This window comes from Bison bison, unplaced genomic scaffold, assembly GCF_000754665.1.
Source record: "Bison bison bison isolate TAMUID 2011002044 unplaced genomic scaffold, Bison_UMD1.0 scf7180017864472, whole genome shotgun sequence".
Lineage (NCBI taxonomy): Eukaryota > Metazoa > Chordata > Mammalia > Artiodactyla > Bovidae > Bison > Bison bison.
The window spans coordinates 635,015-648,373 of NW_011495033.1; the positions used below are offsets into that span (position 1 = coordinate 635,015).

At 44.9% G+C, this 13,359-nt stretch overlaps 1 protein-coding gene across 3 annotated transcripts in view; it reads left to right on the plus strand.

Annotated features, from left to right (window-relative positions):
- Positions 1 to 9,728, plus strand: part of METTL16 (methyltransferase like 16) — a 69,370-nt gene extending 59,642 nt beyond the window's left edge. Inside the window, exons 9-11 of one of the 3 annotated variants that reach the window (XR_827156.1) lie at positions 1,766 to 1,939; positions 2,057 to 3,531; positions 6,394 to 9,728. Coding sequence is in view for 1 of the 3 variants with exons in the window: in XM_010861311.1 (XP_010859613.1) it covers positions 1,766 to 1,939; positions 2,057 to 2,680 (798 nt within the window). In the remaining 2 variants the exon portion in view is untranslated. Of the gene's footprint in view, positions 1 to 1,765; positions 1,940 to 2,056 lie in introns of all 3 variants that reach the window. The other 2 variants (XR_827157.1, XM_010861311.1) reach the window with 2 other exon arrangements.
- Positions 9,729 to 13,359: the final 3,631 nt, after the last annotated feature.

Consider the following 13,359-nt stretch of genomic DNA (forward strand, 5'->3'; position numbering starts at 1 on the left):
TGTGAGCACAAATTATTCCCACCTCTGTCCAAAGAGGGATGAGGTGCTATCCTTCCAGCCATACTTGTAGATGACCTTTGGTGTGCTGTCGGGGATGGCCCTGCGACGGTGACCTTTCCACGGTAACAGCTTTGGATGTCAGGAAGTGGAAAAAATAATTTGATTCTTGTCTCCCATCCTCCTCTTGCATACCACCATCTTTTTTCACCCCCAGCTTAATAATCATATATCAAGCTCCTCAGTGCAAAGTTTAGGCCCTCAGTACCTGGAGAAATTGTGTTTCTTATGTTGGCGATTGAGTAATAACAATGCTGCTGTCTTGGTGCCCATATGAATCTGTCTCATCTTGCCTGAAACATTAATTGAGCGGGTTCAGACTTCAGGGCTTGGTCTGCCGCTCGCTTCTCAAGAGCAGGCTTCTTACTCATACACACACCCTTTGTTTTTGGTCCTTTTCTTCTAAGCTTGTTTTCTGTTCTTTAACTTCCCTTTTTTATTAGTTAATATCTGGTATAAAGAGAAAATGTTGATTGTTTCTAGGAAATACCATCTAAAAGTGTTCTAGCATAGAATAAACTGGCTATTTTCTTGTGTATGTGGGGGTAGGGAGTTGCTAGCTAGTTCCTACAAGGCCTCACCCAGTAACTGGACCTCACTGTGTGTGTACTTATATGCTCTGTTGCTGTTTCCAGGCACAGTCGGAGTTCACAGCCACACAATTATCAAATGCTTCTTTTTAGGAAAAGATCTTCAGAGCTGACTGGGTATTGTCTCTTTTTGAGCCTTTCTTATAATCCTTCTCATTTTGATCCTAACTTTAGAATTAGCTTAAATTCTTTTTCAAATTTTGATAAAATTTGTCTACAAGTCAGTCTCTTAAAGTATCCATAATTTATCTGATCTTAGCTAAGAGTCTAACTGAAAAAAAAAAAAAAAAGGCAACCTTTTACTTGAAAGAAATAAGCTTTAAATACAGCAGTGTCATTTGGTTTTTAAAATGGAACTTGAGTCCCTCTAGTGGTAAGAGTGTAATTCACTTTCCAAGCTTGAAATTTAAAGAAAGAGGACAGTCTTGAGTTACTGGAATCAGCTTTCAAATCCACTGTTCCTGTGGGTGCCACTGTCCCCTCTCCCCAGCCAAGAGGCAGTGCATAGGTGGGCACTGGCTTGGCCTTGACATGCCTGGATTCAGCGTCCTCTTCCGCCCATGCAATCCTGGTGCCCTGGTCGTTCCCAGCATGTGATCTCACAAACTGCCACTCACCAGCTGCTCTCTTTCAATAAGTCTCAGCACATATCAACTTGGGCTCCGTGGTGGTGATTTTAAGCCATGCATTTTTTATTTTTTTAATAGAAAGGAACACAGTGAGTCCCCTTGGGGTCCTTGAGTTGCCTTGAAAGAAATAGTTGCACAGGCCTGTTTTGGGCATAGCAGGTAGATGAAGGAGTTATATACTGATAGAACACAGGCAGAAAGTACCTGGGTTTGGGATTCAAATCCTAATTTTACAAATACTAACCATGTGACCTCAAGCAGATTCCATTGCTGCTCTGTATCTTAGTTTTTCCTGTCTATAAAATGGGGAGATGGTAAACCCATTTGGCATAGTTGTTTTAAGTATTAAAAATAAACATGCCAAGGCCTTTGTTCTTTTTTAGGGCTCTGCAGTCATGGAGATTCCCCCAGCTGAATTTATTATAACGCATGAGATTTGATTATTTGGATGACCTTCCCCTATTCTCCCATGCCCTCTTGTTCTTTCAGTCACCACCCAGTAAGCGAAGAAAACTAGAGAAGCCAAGGAAGCCCATTACGTTCGTAGTCCTAGGGCCTGTGATGAAAGAACTAGCCCTCAAAGCATCATCTCTGGGCCCTGAGACAGTGGAAGGCATCGTGGTTGTGACAACATGGATTGAAAAAATCCTCACTGATCTAAAGGTACCTGGTTGATAAGCACATTGAAGAAGTACTTACAAATAATCTTTTTTCTTTTTTTTTTAAAAGGAGTTTTCAGAGGAGAAAAGTGATCTATAAAATTGTTTTTCCTCCAAACAGGTCCAGCATAAACGAGTTCCCTGTGGAAAGGAGGAAATCAGCCTTTTCCTAACGGCCATAGAAAACTCCTGGATTCACTTGAGGAGGAAGAAAAGAGACCGAGTGAGACAACTGAGAGAGGTGCCCCTAGCGCCCAAGGACGTGATCGAAGCCCTGGAAGAGAAAAAACCTCCCCCGAGGGAGTCCGGCAGTAGCCAGGATGTTGCCCAGGGCCCCCAGGAGAGTGCCCTGGGGGGCCCTGCTCCACCGGAAGGCGAGTCTGCCACTGTGGGGGGCCATGGCCCCAGCCAGGACTCGCTTTCCCAGGAGGAAAACCCAGAACCCACGGAGGATGAAAGGAGTGAGGAAAAGGGGGACATGGAGGTTCTGGAAGGTTGTAAAGGCTCTAGTAATGGAGCCCAGGACCACGAGGCTCCTGAGCCCTTCAGCAGCCCAGCGTCTGAAAAAGGGAACCATCTCCAAGGAGTGGCTGGACGTTACTTATTCAAGTGTCTGATAAACGTTAAGAAGGAGGTAGATGACGCCTTAGTTGAAATGCACTGGGTTGAGGGCCAGAACAGGGATTTGATGAACCAGCTTTGTACTTATATACGTAACCAAATTTTCAGGCTTGTTGCTAGTTAACTCCAAAATTCTCGCACAGTTGGGAAAGTTCTATAAAGCAGCTTGCTTTGAAGAGTGGCCTGGGATGGGTGGCAAGCTGAATTCCATCATTAGCCCACTAGTAACATTATGTGGAATTGTCTTAAAAAACCAACAAATGAGTCAATTTTTAAACACCTGCCTCCTTTAAAAAAAAAAAAAAGAATTACAGGGCATTGTAGTATGGTAGTTCAGAGAAAGAATTGTGGTGATCAGCATCAACAAAATGCCATCGGTAAACTCATAAGGGATTTAAACCTGACTTAAGCTGATCACCTTTGGAGAAGGAAATGGCAACCCACTCCAGTATTCTTGCCTGGAGAATCCTGTGGACAGAGGAACCTTGTGGGCTGAAGTCCATGGAGTCGCAAGAGTCGGACATGACTGAGTGACTTTGACTACTTCACTAAGCTGATCGCCTTGGCCTCAGACTGGTTTTCTGAGGCCAAAAGGATTATTTTTGCAGTCTGATCCTGGTCAGAACTCAACAGTGCATCCTGCCTTCTGTGTCAGCCTTGGTTGCTTCTGAGAAGGGGTGACTTTCTCAACCCTGCCCGCCTGCCCCTCCACCCCATGGAGGTGGTATACCAGGGCGGATAGCTCTATACCCTCTTCTACAGTCACTTGCAAGACTAAAAACTTTGGGTACATACGATTGATGACCCCTGTGTCAGTCCTGAGAAAGGAACTAGCCTTTTGAGAGTCAGGGAGAGAAAGCTCAGTAATGCCAGGAAGAAGGCCTGATCAGGGAGCGCCTGGAAACGTTGAAGACAATCGGCACATTCCTGACTCTTGTCTGTTTTGGATGTTGCTTGTTTCAGAAACAGAATTAGGTAAGCAAAACTGCCAGATACAACTGCGATGCAGCAGAATGAAGCCATACCCGTGCCTCCAACCTGTTTAAAGAACTGTTTTGTAGCAGTTTGACTGGTGTGGATTTTTTTTTTAATTTGTTTTGACGTTTGAAGTGGAGCTAATATAAGAGTATTCAGAATTGAAAACTGTCAGTCCTGTTTGAATCCTGGGGTTGGGGAAGATACTCTCTTGGCTTTGAATGGATAAGTGATGGGTGATGGAAATGAGAAATGGAGCAAGATATATTTACATATAGTAAGTTGCTTAAGAAAGCCTCATCTATTGGCAGATAAGTTATTGCTAATCAAAGATGGTTTTGGCACAGGAGTTCGTTTGTAATCCCTTCTGTGTTTACCTGTTGCCATTGGAGAATTCTGAGGCCAGGGTAACTGTTCTTAAAACATGTTTCCTAATTGTGCTGTCAGGGCTCAGCAGGAATACCTCTGGGAAAGGCGTCTCTTTTTTGTCCTCTTGGTGTCTCGGTTACCCTCTGCTGTGCTTGGCTTTTACTGCTTGATTTTATACCAGCAGCTGAGGGTTCTATTTATCCTGAAAATTTTGAGTACAGTGCCATTGCCTGCAAAGAAGACTGTAGTTAAGCCACACTTTTGAAAGGTGGCTGTTGGTTGGGGCATAAAACTGATGACCTTGGCATACTTTGGCAGCAGCTAGACCAGTCCTTCAGCAAAGATACTGGAAATGGAAATAGGACCATATCATACCTCTCCGTGGCAGTGGAGACAGAGCTGCCGAAAAGAACATACGAACCAACCAGTGTTCTAAGCTGGTCCATGGACCTCTGGAGAACCCAGAGCTTCCTGGGTTATTTCCAAAGGCTCTGTGGACATGTTTGGGTTTTTTTCTGGAGAGAAGGGTCCCCAAGTTAGAGAGAGGAGCTACTCACTCACTGGGGATTAGGAACCGCTATGCTGGTTAGCCTTTGACAGGAAAAGGAAACTTAATGCCCAGGGTCCCACAGAGTCCAAGATTCAGCACAGGGCCTCGGATTTCCGGTGATCCAGTCATCTCCTCCATCCACCCCCACCATCCTCTCCTCACCTCTCATAACATTGGAGTCATATGCTGGACCCAAACCTAGTTTCTGTCTTGATCAAATTTTAGGATACGTGAGTTAGGTAACGACTCTTCACTCAATAAAGCCGTCACTGTTGGCATGTTTGTTTCACTGTAAAGGAGTAGGACATGCTCATTAAGGATTTGGAAAGATCAAAGGAGGAAACAGCTTCAGTCACCCCTCGCCTCAGCCTCCGGGAGCATAGCCCCTGTTGGTATTTCAGTGTTTCCTTCTAGTCACTAATCTGTCTCTATAGATGGGGGGTGTGAGTGTGTGGGTTCAACTTTGGTTGTGTTCATTCTGCATATTCACTATGCTTTTTTCCTCCGCGCTGTCACAGGAGTGTATTATTGGTCCTCCTCACTTGTTCACAATGTATTTCAGCCACAGTATTAGCCTTTGTTAAGTCTAGTACTTAGAGATTCCCAGGGAATCCTCTGTGGGCCTGGAAGCACAAAAGAGCTGTCTTACGTCTGTGTGTGTTTGGTGCCCCAGGTTTGAGGCTTGGTGCAGTGGAAGATGCTTTATAGTTTAAGCTGATGCTCTTAGAGTTTAAGAAGCATATGGCTAGAGAGCCTTCCACTGCTGGAACTGTGAGTACAGTTTTTGCATTGGTGTGTCTTCAGTTCCTTCTCTGAGAAGAATAGTTTATTTCCATCTAATGAGAGAACATTGAAACATTTTTAAAAGACATTTAAAAATCCTTTCACTTACACATATACTTGATAATTGTGTGATATGGGGTAGCCTATACCTCTGATAAAAGGGGAAGATGAAATTTTTTTTTTTTTTTTAAGAAATAGATTACTGACCTGTGTGTCATAATGTTGAGTGATAACTGCCTAAGTGTCTGGAGGTCAAGTTCATGTTGATGGATTAGTATGAAATTCAGTCTTTGTGGTGGTATCTTAAATTCTGTTCTGGTCCCTGGCCTGGGCGTCTGATCTCTTGATAACGAAAGTGGGAACAGAAGCAGGACTTGTTTTCCAAGGAGGGGAATAAGCTGCTTTTGTTCTTTGGAATCTGCTTTGCTTCCAGCAGTGGGTTCCTTCACCCCACATCCTTGCCCAGCTATTCACACACCAGAGCATACTGCTTGTTCTCACAGGGTCTGTATCTCTGTGGTGGAGTTTCAGCTAGTCTTAAGGGAGTGTGTGGATGATATATACTTAAAATTTTAGTATGTATTTTTAAAAACATGAAACCTGTCAAAGCTTACCATATGATTACACCTGCTTCTAAGCTCTGACGTGTAGTAAAATTGCAAGGGGTGGAAAAGATGCAAAGGCCTTTAGAAAATTCTGGGCCTCCTAAAAGAAGCCCCTCCTTCTTACTTAAATCCAGGTGTTTTCTGCTGCGGCCACACGAGGGCGTATGTGGCTTTTTTTTAATCAGCTTCACGGTGGGCGTGGATAAAATTGTGTCCTTGGTATTTTCTTGAAATAGCCAGTCACTACTCAGATAAATATTTTTATGTAAGCAAGTACGTTTTTACGTTAAAAAACTTAGAGAGATGAAAGAAAGAAGGGAAAACTCACCACCCTGTGGTCTGGGCATAAGTTTTCAACCTTTTTATGTTTCTTTATGGTCCCAGATGATTTAAAGATTTTTTTTCTTTCCACCTGTCTTACTACTCTAAAATAGACCCAGGCTGTGTTAGTCCTTTGGATCAACTTTTTATTGGTCTCTAGTTAATGGGGTGCTAGAAGGGGACATTTCATGATTTTACATAGTAAGTTTTCCAAAACTACTATTTGTGTCGCAGGAAGAATAATAGAGCCTAAAGAAAGAAGCTGCTTTCAGCATTCCTAAGGAGTCATCTGCAGAAGGGAAGTCTCAAAGGTGCAACACTTTCACAGCCACATCTCTTGGAAAAGTTGGCACTCAGGAGAATCAGTTTGCTGAATGGGCATTAAGCCCAATAAAAACCCAGAGGACGCTTACTAGTGAGGATGGATTGGCCTCTGCCTCCTGGAGCAGGGTGTTGATGGTCTTGAACCTTCTCATGCTTCCGGGTGCAAACCTCTTGGTGCTTGTGCCAGCACCGTATTAAGGAAGCCTGGGGGGCTCACCCTGCGAGCAGTGGGACCTCACACACATACCAGAGGGTTCCTGCTCTGCTCTGCAAAGACATTCAGATCCTCTGTATGACTCACCCAAATGACTAAAACAGCAGTTTATTTTTTTTAATTGCTGGTTGGAACGGCTAATGCTCCCTTTTGGAACGGCTAATGCTGCCTTTTGGAGGGTTTGCTTTTACTCCAGGGGACCATGTTGTGACTGAAGGCCTTGCACCTCTGAATGCTCTCTGAGGTGCAGCCTTTTCTCCTCCCCTCTCTCAGCCTGGCAGAACCATTGGGGACTCCAGGCTCTCTTCAGGGAAGCAAGGGGTCTCAGGTGCTGACTAGAAGCCAGGGAACTGAGATCAGGCGGAGTGGGCCAGAAAGTGCAGGGGCGTGGAAAACAGTGAAGGTCACAGACTTCACAATTCATCAGACCCGAGTACATTCCAGTTCCACTTACAGGGTCAGTCATTCTCACTGAGGCTTGACTTCGTCATACAAAAGGTGCTGGATTCTCAATTCCAAGAGTCATAAAATAGCAGTCAAGTGAGAGGAATACTAAAGCCCCTTGGAAGAGTCCATAAACGAGGGGTAGGCTCATTGCTTCTTAGTCTCTCTTGAGTTTTCACTTTCTGCTCAGAATATCTTCTTTCAAGAGACTCAGGTGAAAAAGCCAAGACCTCAAATGTGTCAGTGCAAGTATAGGCTGCCACTCTGACTGAGAGCAGAAATCCAGACTTCTGTGTAGTGGGAGGATAAACGGAACCAATACTGACTATCAGTCCTCTATGTCAGTTGTCTGGCTTAACCCCGCAAAGAGGCGTGGAGTCCCTGTGTGCTTTCGTAAAGAAGTGGCAGCTCAGAAATGCCTTAAATGACTTGCCCTAAGGTTGTTTACAGGGACTTGACCTCAGGTCCAGAGATAGGAGACAGGGATTTCATATCAATCTCGATTCGTCACAAGTGCTACACTGGGATGGAAACGGACTCCTGGGCTCCATGGACCCATCTCTAGGGAAGGAAGCTTCGACGATACGACATGGGGAAGAGAAAATTAAGTCTTAACCAACTCTGCCATTGAGCATTTGAAGGTCATATTATTTTCCAGCCTTTGATCAAGGAGCAAGCTTTAATAAAATGAAATTGCTTATAATTAGTTCTTAACTTACACTACCAAATCTTTATAGAATTTTGGATTTGGCAGTAGTACAGATAATTAAGTCGATAGTGAAACCACAGTCTAGTGCAAGCACACACTGGATCGGAATCAATGTAAAATAACTGATAATTAGGTAATGACTCTTTGACAATGCATAATTGTATAATAAGGGGAAGAAGGATTTTTTTTTTTTTAGGCAACATCAAATATTTCACTTACGGAAAGCAAAACTGATAGACTTTAGATCTTGCTACAGAAGGGTAACAGTCATAAAAAATAGCAAGTCGTCTTCCCCAGGTAAGGGAATGGACTGTGTGAATCGAGAAAAGGAAAGGCTGCCTGCCATCTGGTGGGAGTTCAAGGAGTGTGGCTGAGAGTGGAGGAAACGGAGCCAGGAAATTCTCAGCTGGGGGAGCCTTGGCCGGCTCCAACAGCCAGCCTGCCCCCAGGGGAAGCTGCCCTGCGAGCACCGCTGAGCCTGGGACAGTGGGTAACCTGCCCCGCTACGTGTGTGATGCCAGTGGCTCCATGTCTCTTGCTGGGAAGTGGGCATTCCCAGTGTGGTCAGGATCCCTAATTGAAGTCTCTTTGTCCCAGGATTTGCCTTCAGGGGGGCAGATGTGGGGCTTCTGGAGCAAATGCTGGCCTCTGTTTTATTAATGGACACTTTCATTCACAAAGGGAAGTATTTCCTCATCTTCTACCCCAGGGGCCAGACAAGAAGGGCTGGAGCTCCCACTCGCACTGGTGGAGCACTGCTGCTATCAAGTAACTTGTGTTCCATGCCTGCTGGTTACTGCTGTGCAGAAGTCGCTGCCCCGTGATGCCGGATCTTCTTATTTCTTGAGGAAAGCTGGAAATCCAGGTTTATGACAAGTTTACTTGATGGTAAATCTTCACAACGAATTCAGTATTTTACAGAAACCTGGTCGACCATCAGTTTGTGGCCTCTTCTACCACCAGGTGGTAGAACTTACCTAAATATTTGCTGCCTCCCACTCTCCTAACTCGTTTATTTCAGCCACTGAAGTCTGGTTGCTGCCTCCCCACCTCTTTAAAGAGTTCTCACCTCTTAACAGGGAGAATGCCAAAGATTCTAGTAGCCATGGGCCTGGTTTGTGCTTTTCTCTTACTCGTGGCCAACCTTATCCACTCCATGACTTTATACTGGTCACTCCTGCATTCTTCACACACAAATCTAGGCCTTTCCTGAACTTTAACCTTCCACATGCCTCACCTCCTGTCGGACATGACCCCCAGGACCATGGCTGTGCTAACTCAACTGATTTGCACCTGCGTCTCCTGTACTCTCCACCACATCCAGCCGGCTGTCCAGAATAGAAATCTCTGCTCCTCCCTCTCCTTCACCGCTAGGGTCTAAAAATCTTCCACCTGAGAAAGATCCTCCCAATTCCAGCCCAGCCTCTTCCTCCATCCCTGGTGCCACCACCTTAGCGCCCTTCTGCGTCTCTCACCTGGACTGTAAGGGTAGCCTGAACCGTTTCTGGGGGATTTCAGAATTAAGCAGCAGGAAAAGTGGGTTGGGGAGGGTTGGGGAGAGGAGTAAAACAGGAAGGAAAACTAGGATGGGAAGTAGACCCAGCGCCCCAGGTCAAGTTAGTTGAGATCAAGACTCGGGTGAGGCTCTTCCTGGTCAAGCACGCCAGAACTTTCCCCCTTTAACATAATTTCATTTTACAAAAGTGATGTTTTCATTAGAAGATATTTATAAAAGAAGGAATAAAAGTTTACAATTCCACTACTCAAATGGAGTTGTTTTACATTTTGTTAGTATTTTTATATACATATATATATTTAAGCAGCAAATGTGGAATCAATGGTCTGTGTTACTGTTCTATAAATGTTTTCATTCAGCAATATGTTGTGATAAATTTTTTCTGGTTATAAAATTAACCTGTGTGTCATAAAACTTGTGAAAATAAAAGTTACCAGAGGTTGCACTGCCCGAAGACAAGCACCAGTAATATTTTGGTTTATATCCTGTTTTCTTCACATGCGTTTTTGTGAGCGGCACTTCATGAAACCAGTTGTTCCTTATTGGAAATCGAGATTTTCTGGTTTTCACTTTTGTACATAATGCTTTAGTGAATGTCTTTGTACAGAAATGTTTGTGTGTTTTCTTCCTGCTTTAGGATAAATTTGTGTAAGAATTACTGAAGCAGAAGAGATAATGTGCTTTTAATGGCTTTTCCATATATTACCAATTTGCTCACTGAAAACACTGTTCTCCTTTACCATTTCTTGTCTTTGCCACACATTTGGTGTGTGGATTTTAAAAATCCTTTATCAAGTGATCGGCAAGAATATTTTCATTGTTTTAGTTTTATTATGGTATTTGCAAGGCCAAACATCTTTGTGTATATATTTATGTTCCTATAGTTTTTGTTTTACGAATTTTAAGTCACGTCCTGTGTTCTCTTCTCTACCCAAGTGTTCATTTTGTTGCTGACATCCCAGTGGCACAGCTTGCCAGCATCTTCCTCCATTTTGTCATTTACCTTTTCCTTTTGTTTATGGTGGTTTTGTTTTTACAGTCAAGGAGCTTTTAGAAAAGTTTATATATATAATCAACTGTGTCAAACTGTTCCTTTCAATTCTCTTTGCCTTTATGGGTAGATAATCTCTTTCACCGTCCTTGGAGCCAAAAAACGTTCGCCTATGTTTTATTTTGGCTCCTTTGACGTTTTGTTTTGCATCTAACACTTTGTGTTTATGTAGGTGTGTGGTGGGAGTTTGAAGGACCTAGTTGTGCTTAGTGAACAGTTTAGAGTTACCACAGAGTACCTCTTCTGAGAGATGGCTGGTGAGCTCTAGCCCTGCCTGCCCTGTGAGGTGTCTGATGGGAACCCGGACTCACGCGGGCTGGGGGCTGGGGAACAAGTTGAGTCTGTCCTATCCCAGCCTCCAGCCTTGAAGTGGGAGGAGTCACTGGCTGGAACATGGCTCCTGGAGAGTGTAGGGTGTCCCCAGCACTGCCCCATATAGACTCTCCTGATGGGCCCTGGGCCCTTGGTAAGAAATCCTATTGTGGGCATGGAGCTGCACCCTAGATCAGGGTGGTCCGGCCAGTAAGAGGCCACTGCTGCAGGCCTCACACCCTCTTCTGGCTTGAGGGGCACCAGTCACTAGTGCAGGCAACTGATACCTTGGGTTTTAAAGACTTGATCTGCAGCCTTGCTTTTACCTGTGAGCTGAGATTGGCTAGGACCTAGATGGAGAGTCCTTTGTGTGGGGCGCTGATTGCATTCCAGCCCCTCTGCCCTGGGAGGAGCCTTCGGGTCCAGCTGGCTCTTGACTCACATGGCAAAAACTCTGCCTGTCTTTACTGATAACTTTGCCCAGTCTCACTCCCATGACCTGAATTAACTTACTCTCATGAAGCCGCCTTTTTTTTTCTTGCTTCAAAGGAGTAACCAAAGTCCTCGACCTTTCCCATCTGTCTTTCCACCCTGATCAGCTTCCTCCTTCCCTAGTCATTCACAGCCCCCATCTCTCTAGCTGCATAGCTTGCTTGCCAGCCACTTTGGTTTCTCAGAAAAGCTCAGTGTGTGTGGCTCCTCCCTATTTGCTTCTGAACTGCATTTCTTTCCTTATTACTCAGTGTCCACACCCAGGGCGTCTGCCTGGATAAAAATCTGCCCCTTTCCCCCAGTCACCTTTTCAGGCCAGACAGCGCCAGCGAGGAATGGCTGTCAACCCAGGCTAGCTCTTCATTCCTCAGAGCAGCCTGAGGCAGTTACAGTGTCCCTGGAGGTCATCTGAGCCCTTGGATCCTAAGTTAAATTCTCTCCTTGCCTTCTCACTCACCTGCTAAGCAAAGTCAGTGATTCTGTCTTCAGCCAGCTCCCCATCATCAGCTATTGCTGGGAGGTTTTCGGACCCTCATCCCTGTGCTGGGCTGTCCCACATTGAGAACCAAGCCACTCCTCACCCCAGCTGATACTAAGCAGCATTGTGACCTTGGATAAAACACCACTTGGGAGATTGATTTAGGTGATCATAACTCTCCTAGCTCTAACATCATGTGAGCCAATGAAGAGGGAGTCAGTGGACGGGAAGGTTGAACTTGACTGTCTGTTTCTTAGGTTTAGGAGAAGTCCTTTGACAGCTCGCCAGGAATAGAGGAAGGCAGATGAGGACTCAGGTGAAAACTTCCAGCTCTGGGGAGCCCACTTTACTGCAATTGAATGCATGCCCTATAGGATACACCTCTAAGAAAGTAATTTGGAATCCTGCTCATCATCATCCAGACTGATCTCATCAGGCATCAGGTTCAGTTTGCTAACCCAGCCTTAAATCCACTTAATTCACTTATTAGAAAAATATGATTATCTGGGAACCTAACTTTCTAAAATGGGTAGATCAGTACCCTCACAGATGCTTTTATGGTCCTACGATTTCTTGTGCTACATCCAGCATGGTGGGAAAGAGCAAAGCTTTACTTTTTCCATGTATCACTGTGGGATTGAGTTCAACTCCGACCTTTTATCCCACTCTGGCCTTGGCTACAAGGAGAGCCCAGTGTCTGGGCTCTATGCTTGACACACAGGATCTGTGAACATCTTGCAGTGTGTCCCTTAGTGTACTTAGTCTTCTGTCTTTCCCTCTTCATTGCACAGCTGACTTTCTCCCTTTGCTCTTGTTTTAACTGTAGTAGGTGAAAAGCTCTCCTAAGACAACGTGCATAGTTTGAGAAGTCAGGCCTGAAGGGTTAGGGCATGTGTGACTTGGGACCTGGTATATTTGTACTTTGGCTTCACACCTTTCCCCCTATCTTATTACTTTTATGCTTTGTAGGGTCAGAGAACTGATCTTTGTAGTTCTTAGGTATGTGTATATCTATATCAAATCTATATCTTAAGATTTGTGTATATATGTAGAGCTTTGTTGGGATGAATGGTGGGGTGATGGGAGATTGTCTCATTAAGGAATGTCACTAGCTCCACATACTAAAAAATTGAGGAGGTTGGGAATTCCCTGGTGGTCCAGTGGTAAGGGGGCTTCCCAGGTGGTGCTAGTGGTAAAGAATCTACTGCCAATGCAAGAGACGTGAGACACGGGTTCAGTACCTGGGTCAGAAAGATCTCCTGGAAGAGGACATGGCAATCCACTCCAGTATTCTTGCCAGGAGAATCCATCCCATGGACAGAGGAGCCTGGCGGGCCACAGTCCATGGGGTTGCAGAGTCAGACACAACTGAAATGACTTAGCACGCAGGGCACGCCAGTGGTAAGGGCTGGCGCTTTCACTATCACAGATCCAGGTTTGATACCTGGTTGAGGAACTTAAGATCCAGCAAGCTGAGCAGCATAGCCAAGAGAGAAAAATCAAGGGGGCCAAACTGGGCACTGGGGTGCAAAAGACTTCAGGAGGAAGAGTGGAAACAGAAATCCTCTCATGAGAATTACACAATGACGGATGGGCCAGGTTTCCTCCTGCCCCAAAGATACTAAGCACTGGAAGCCATTTAGGAACAACTTTTTGGAAA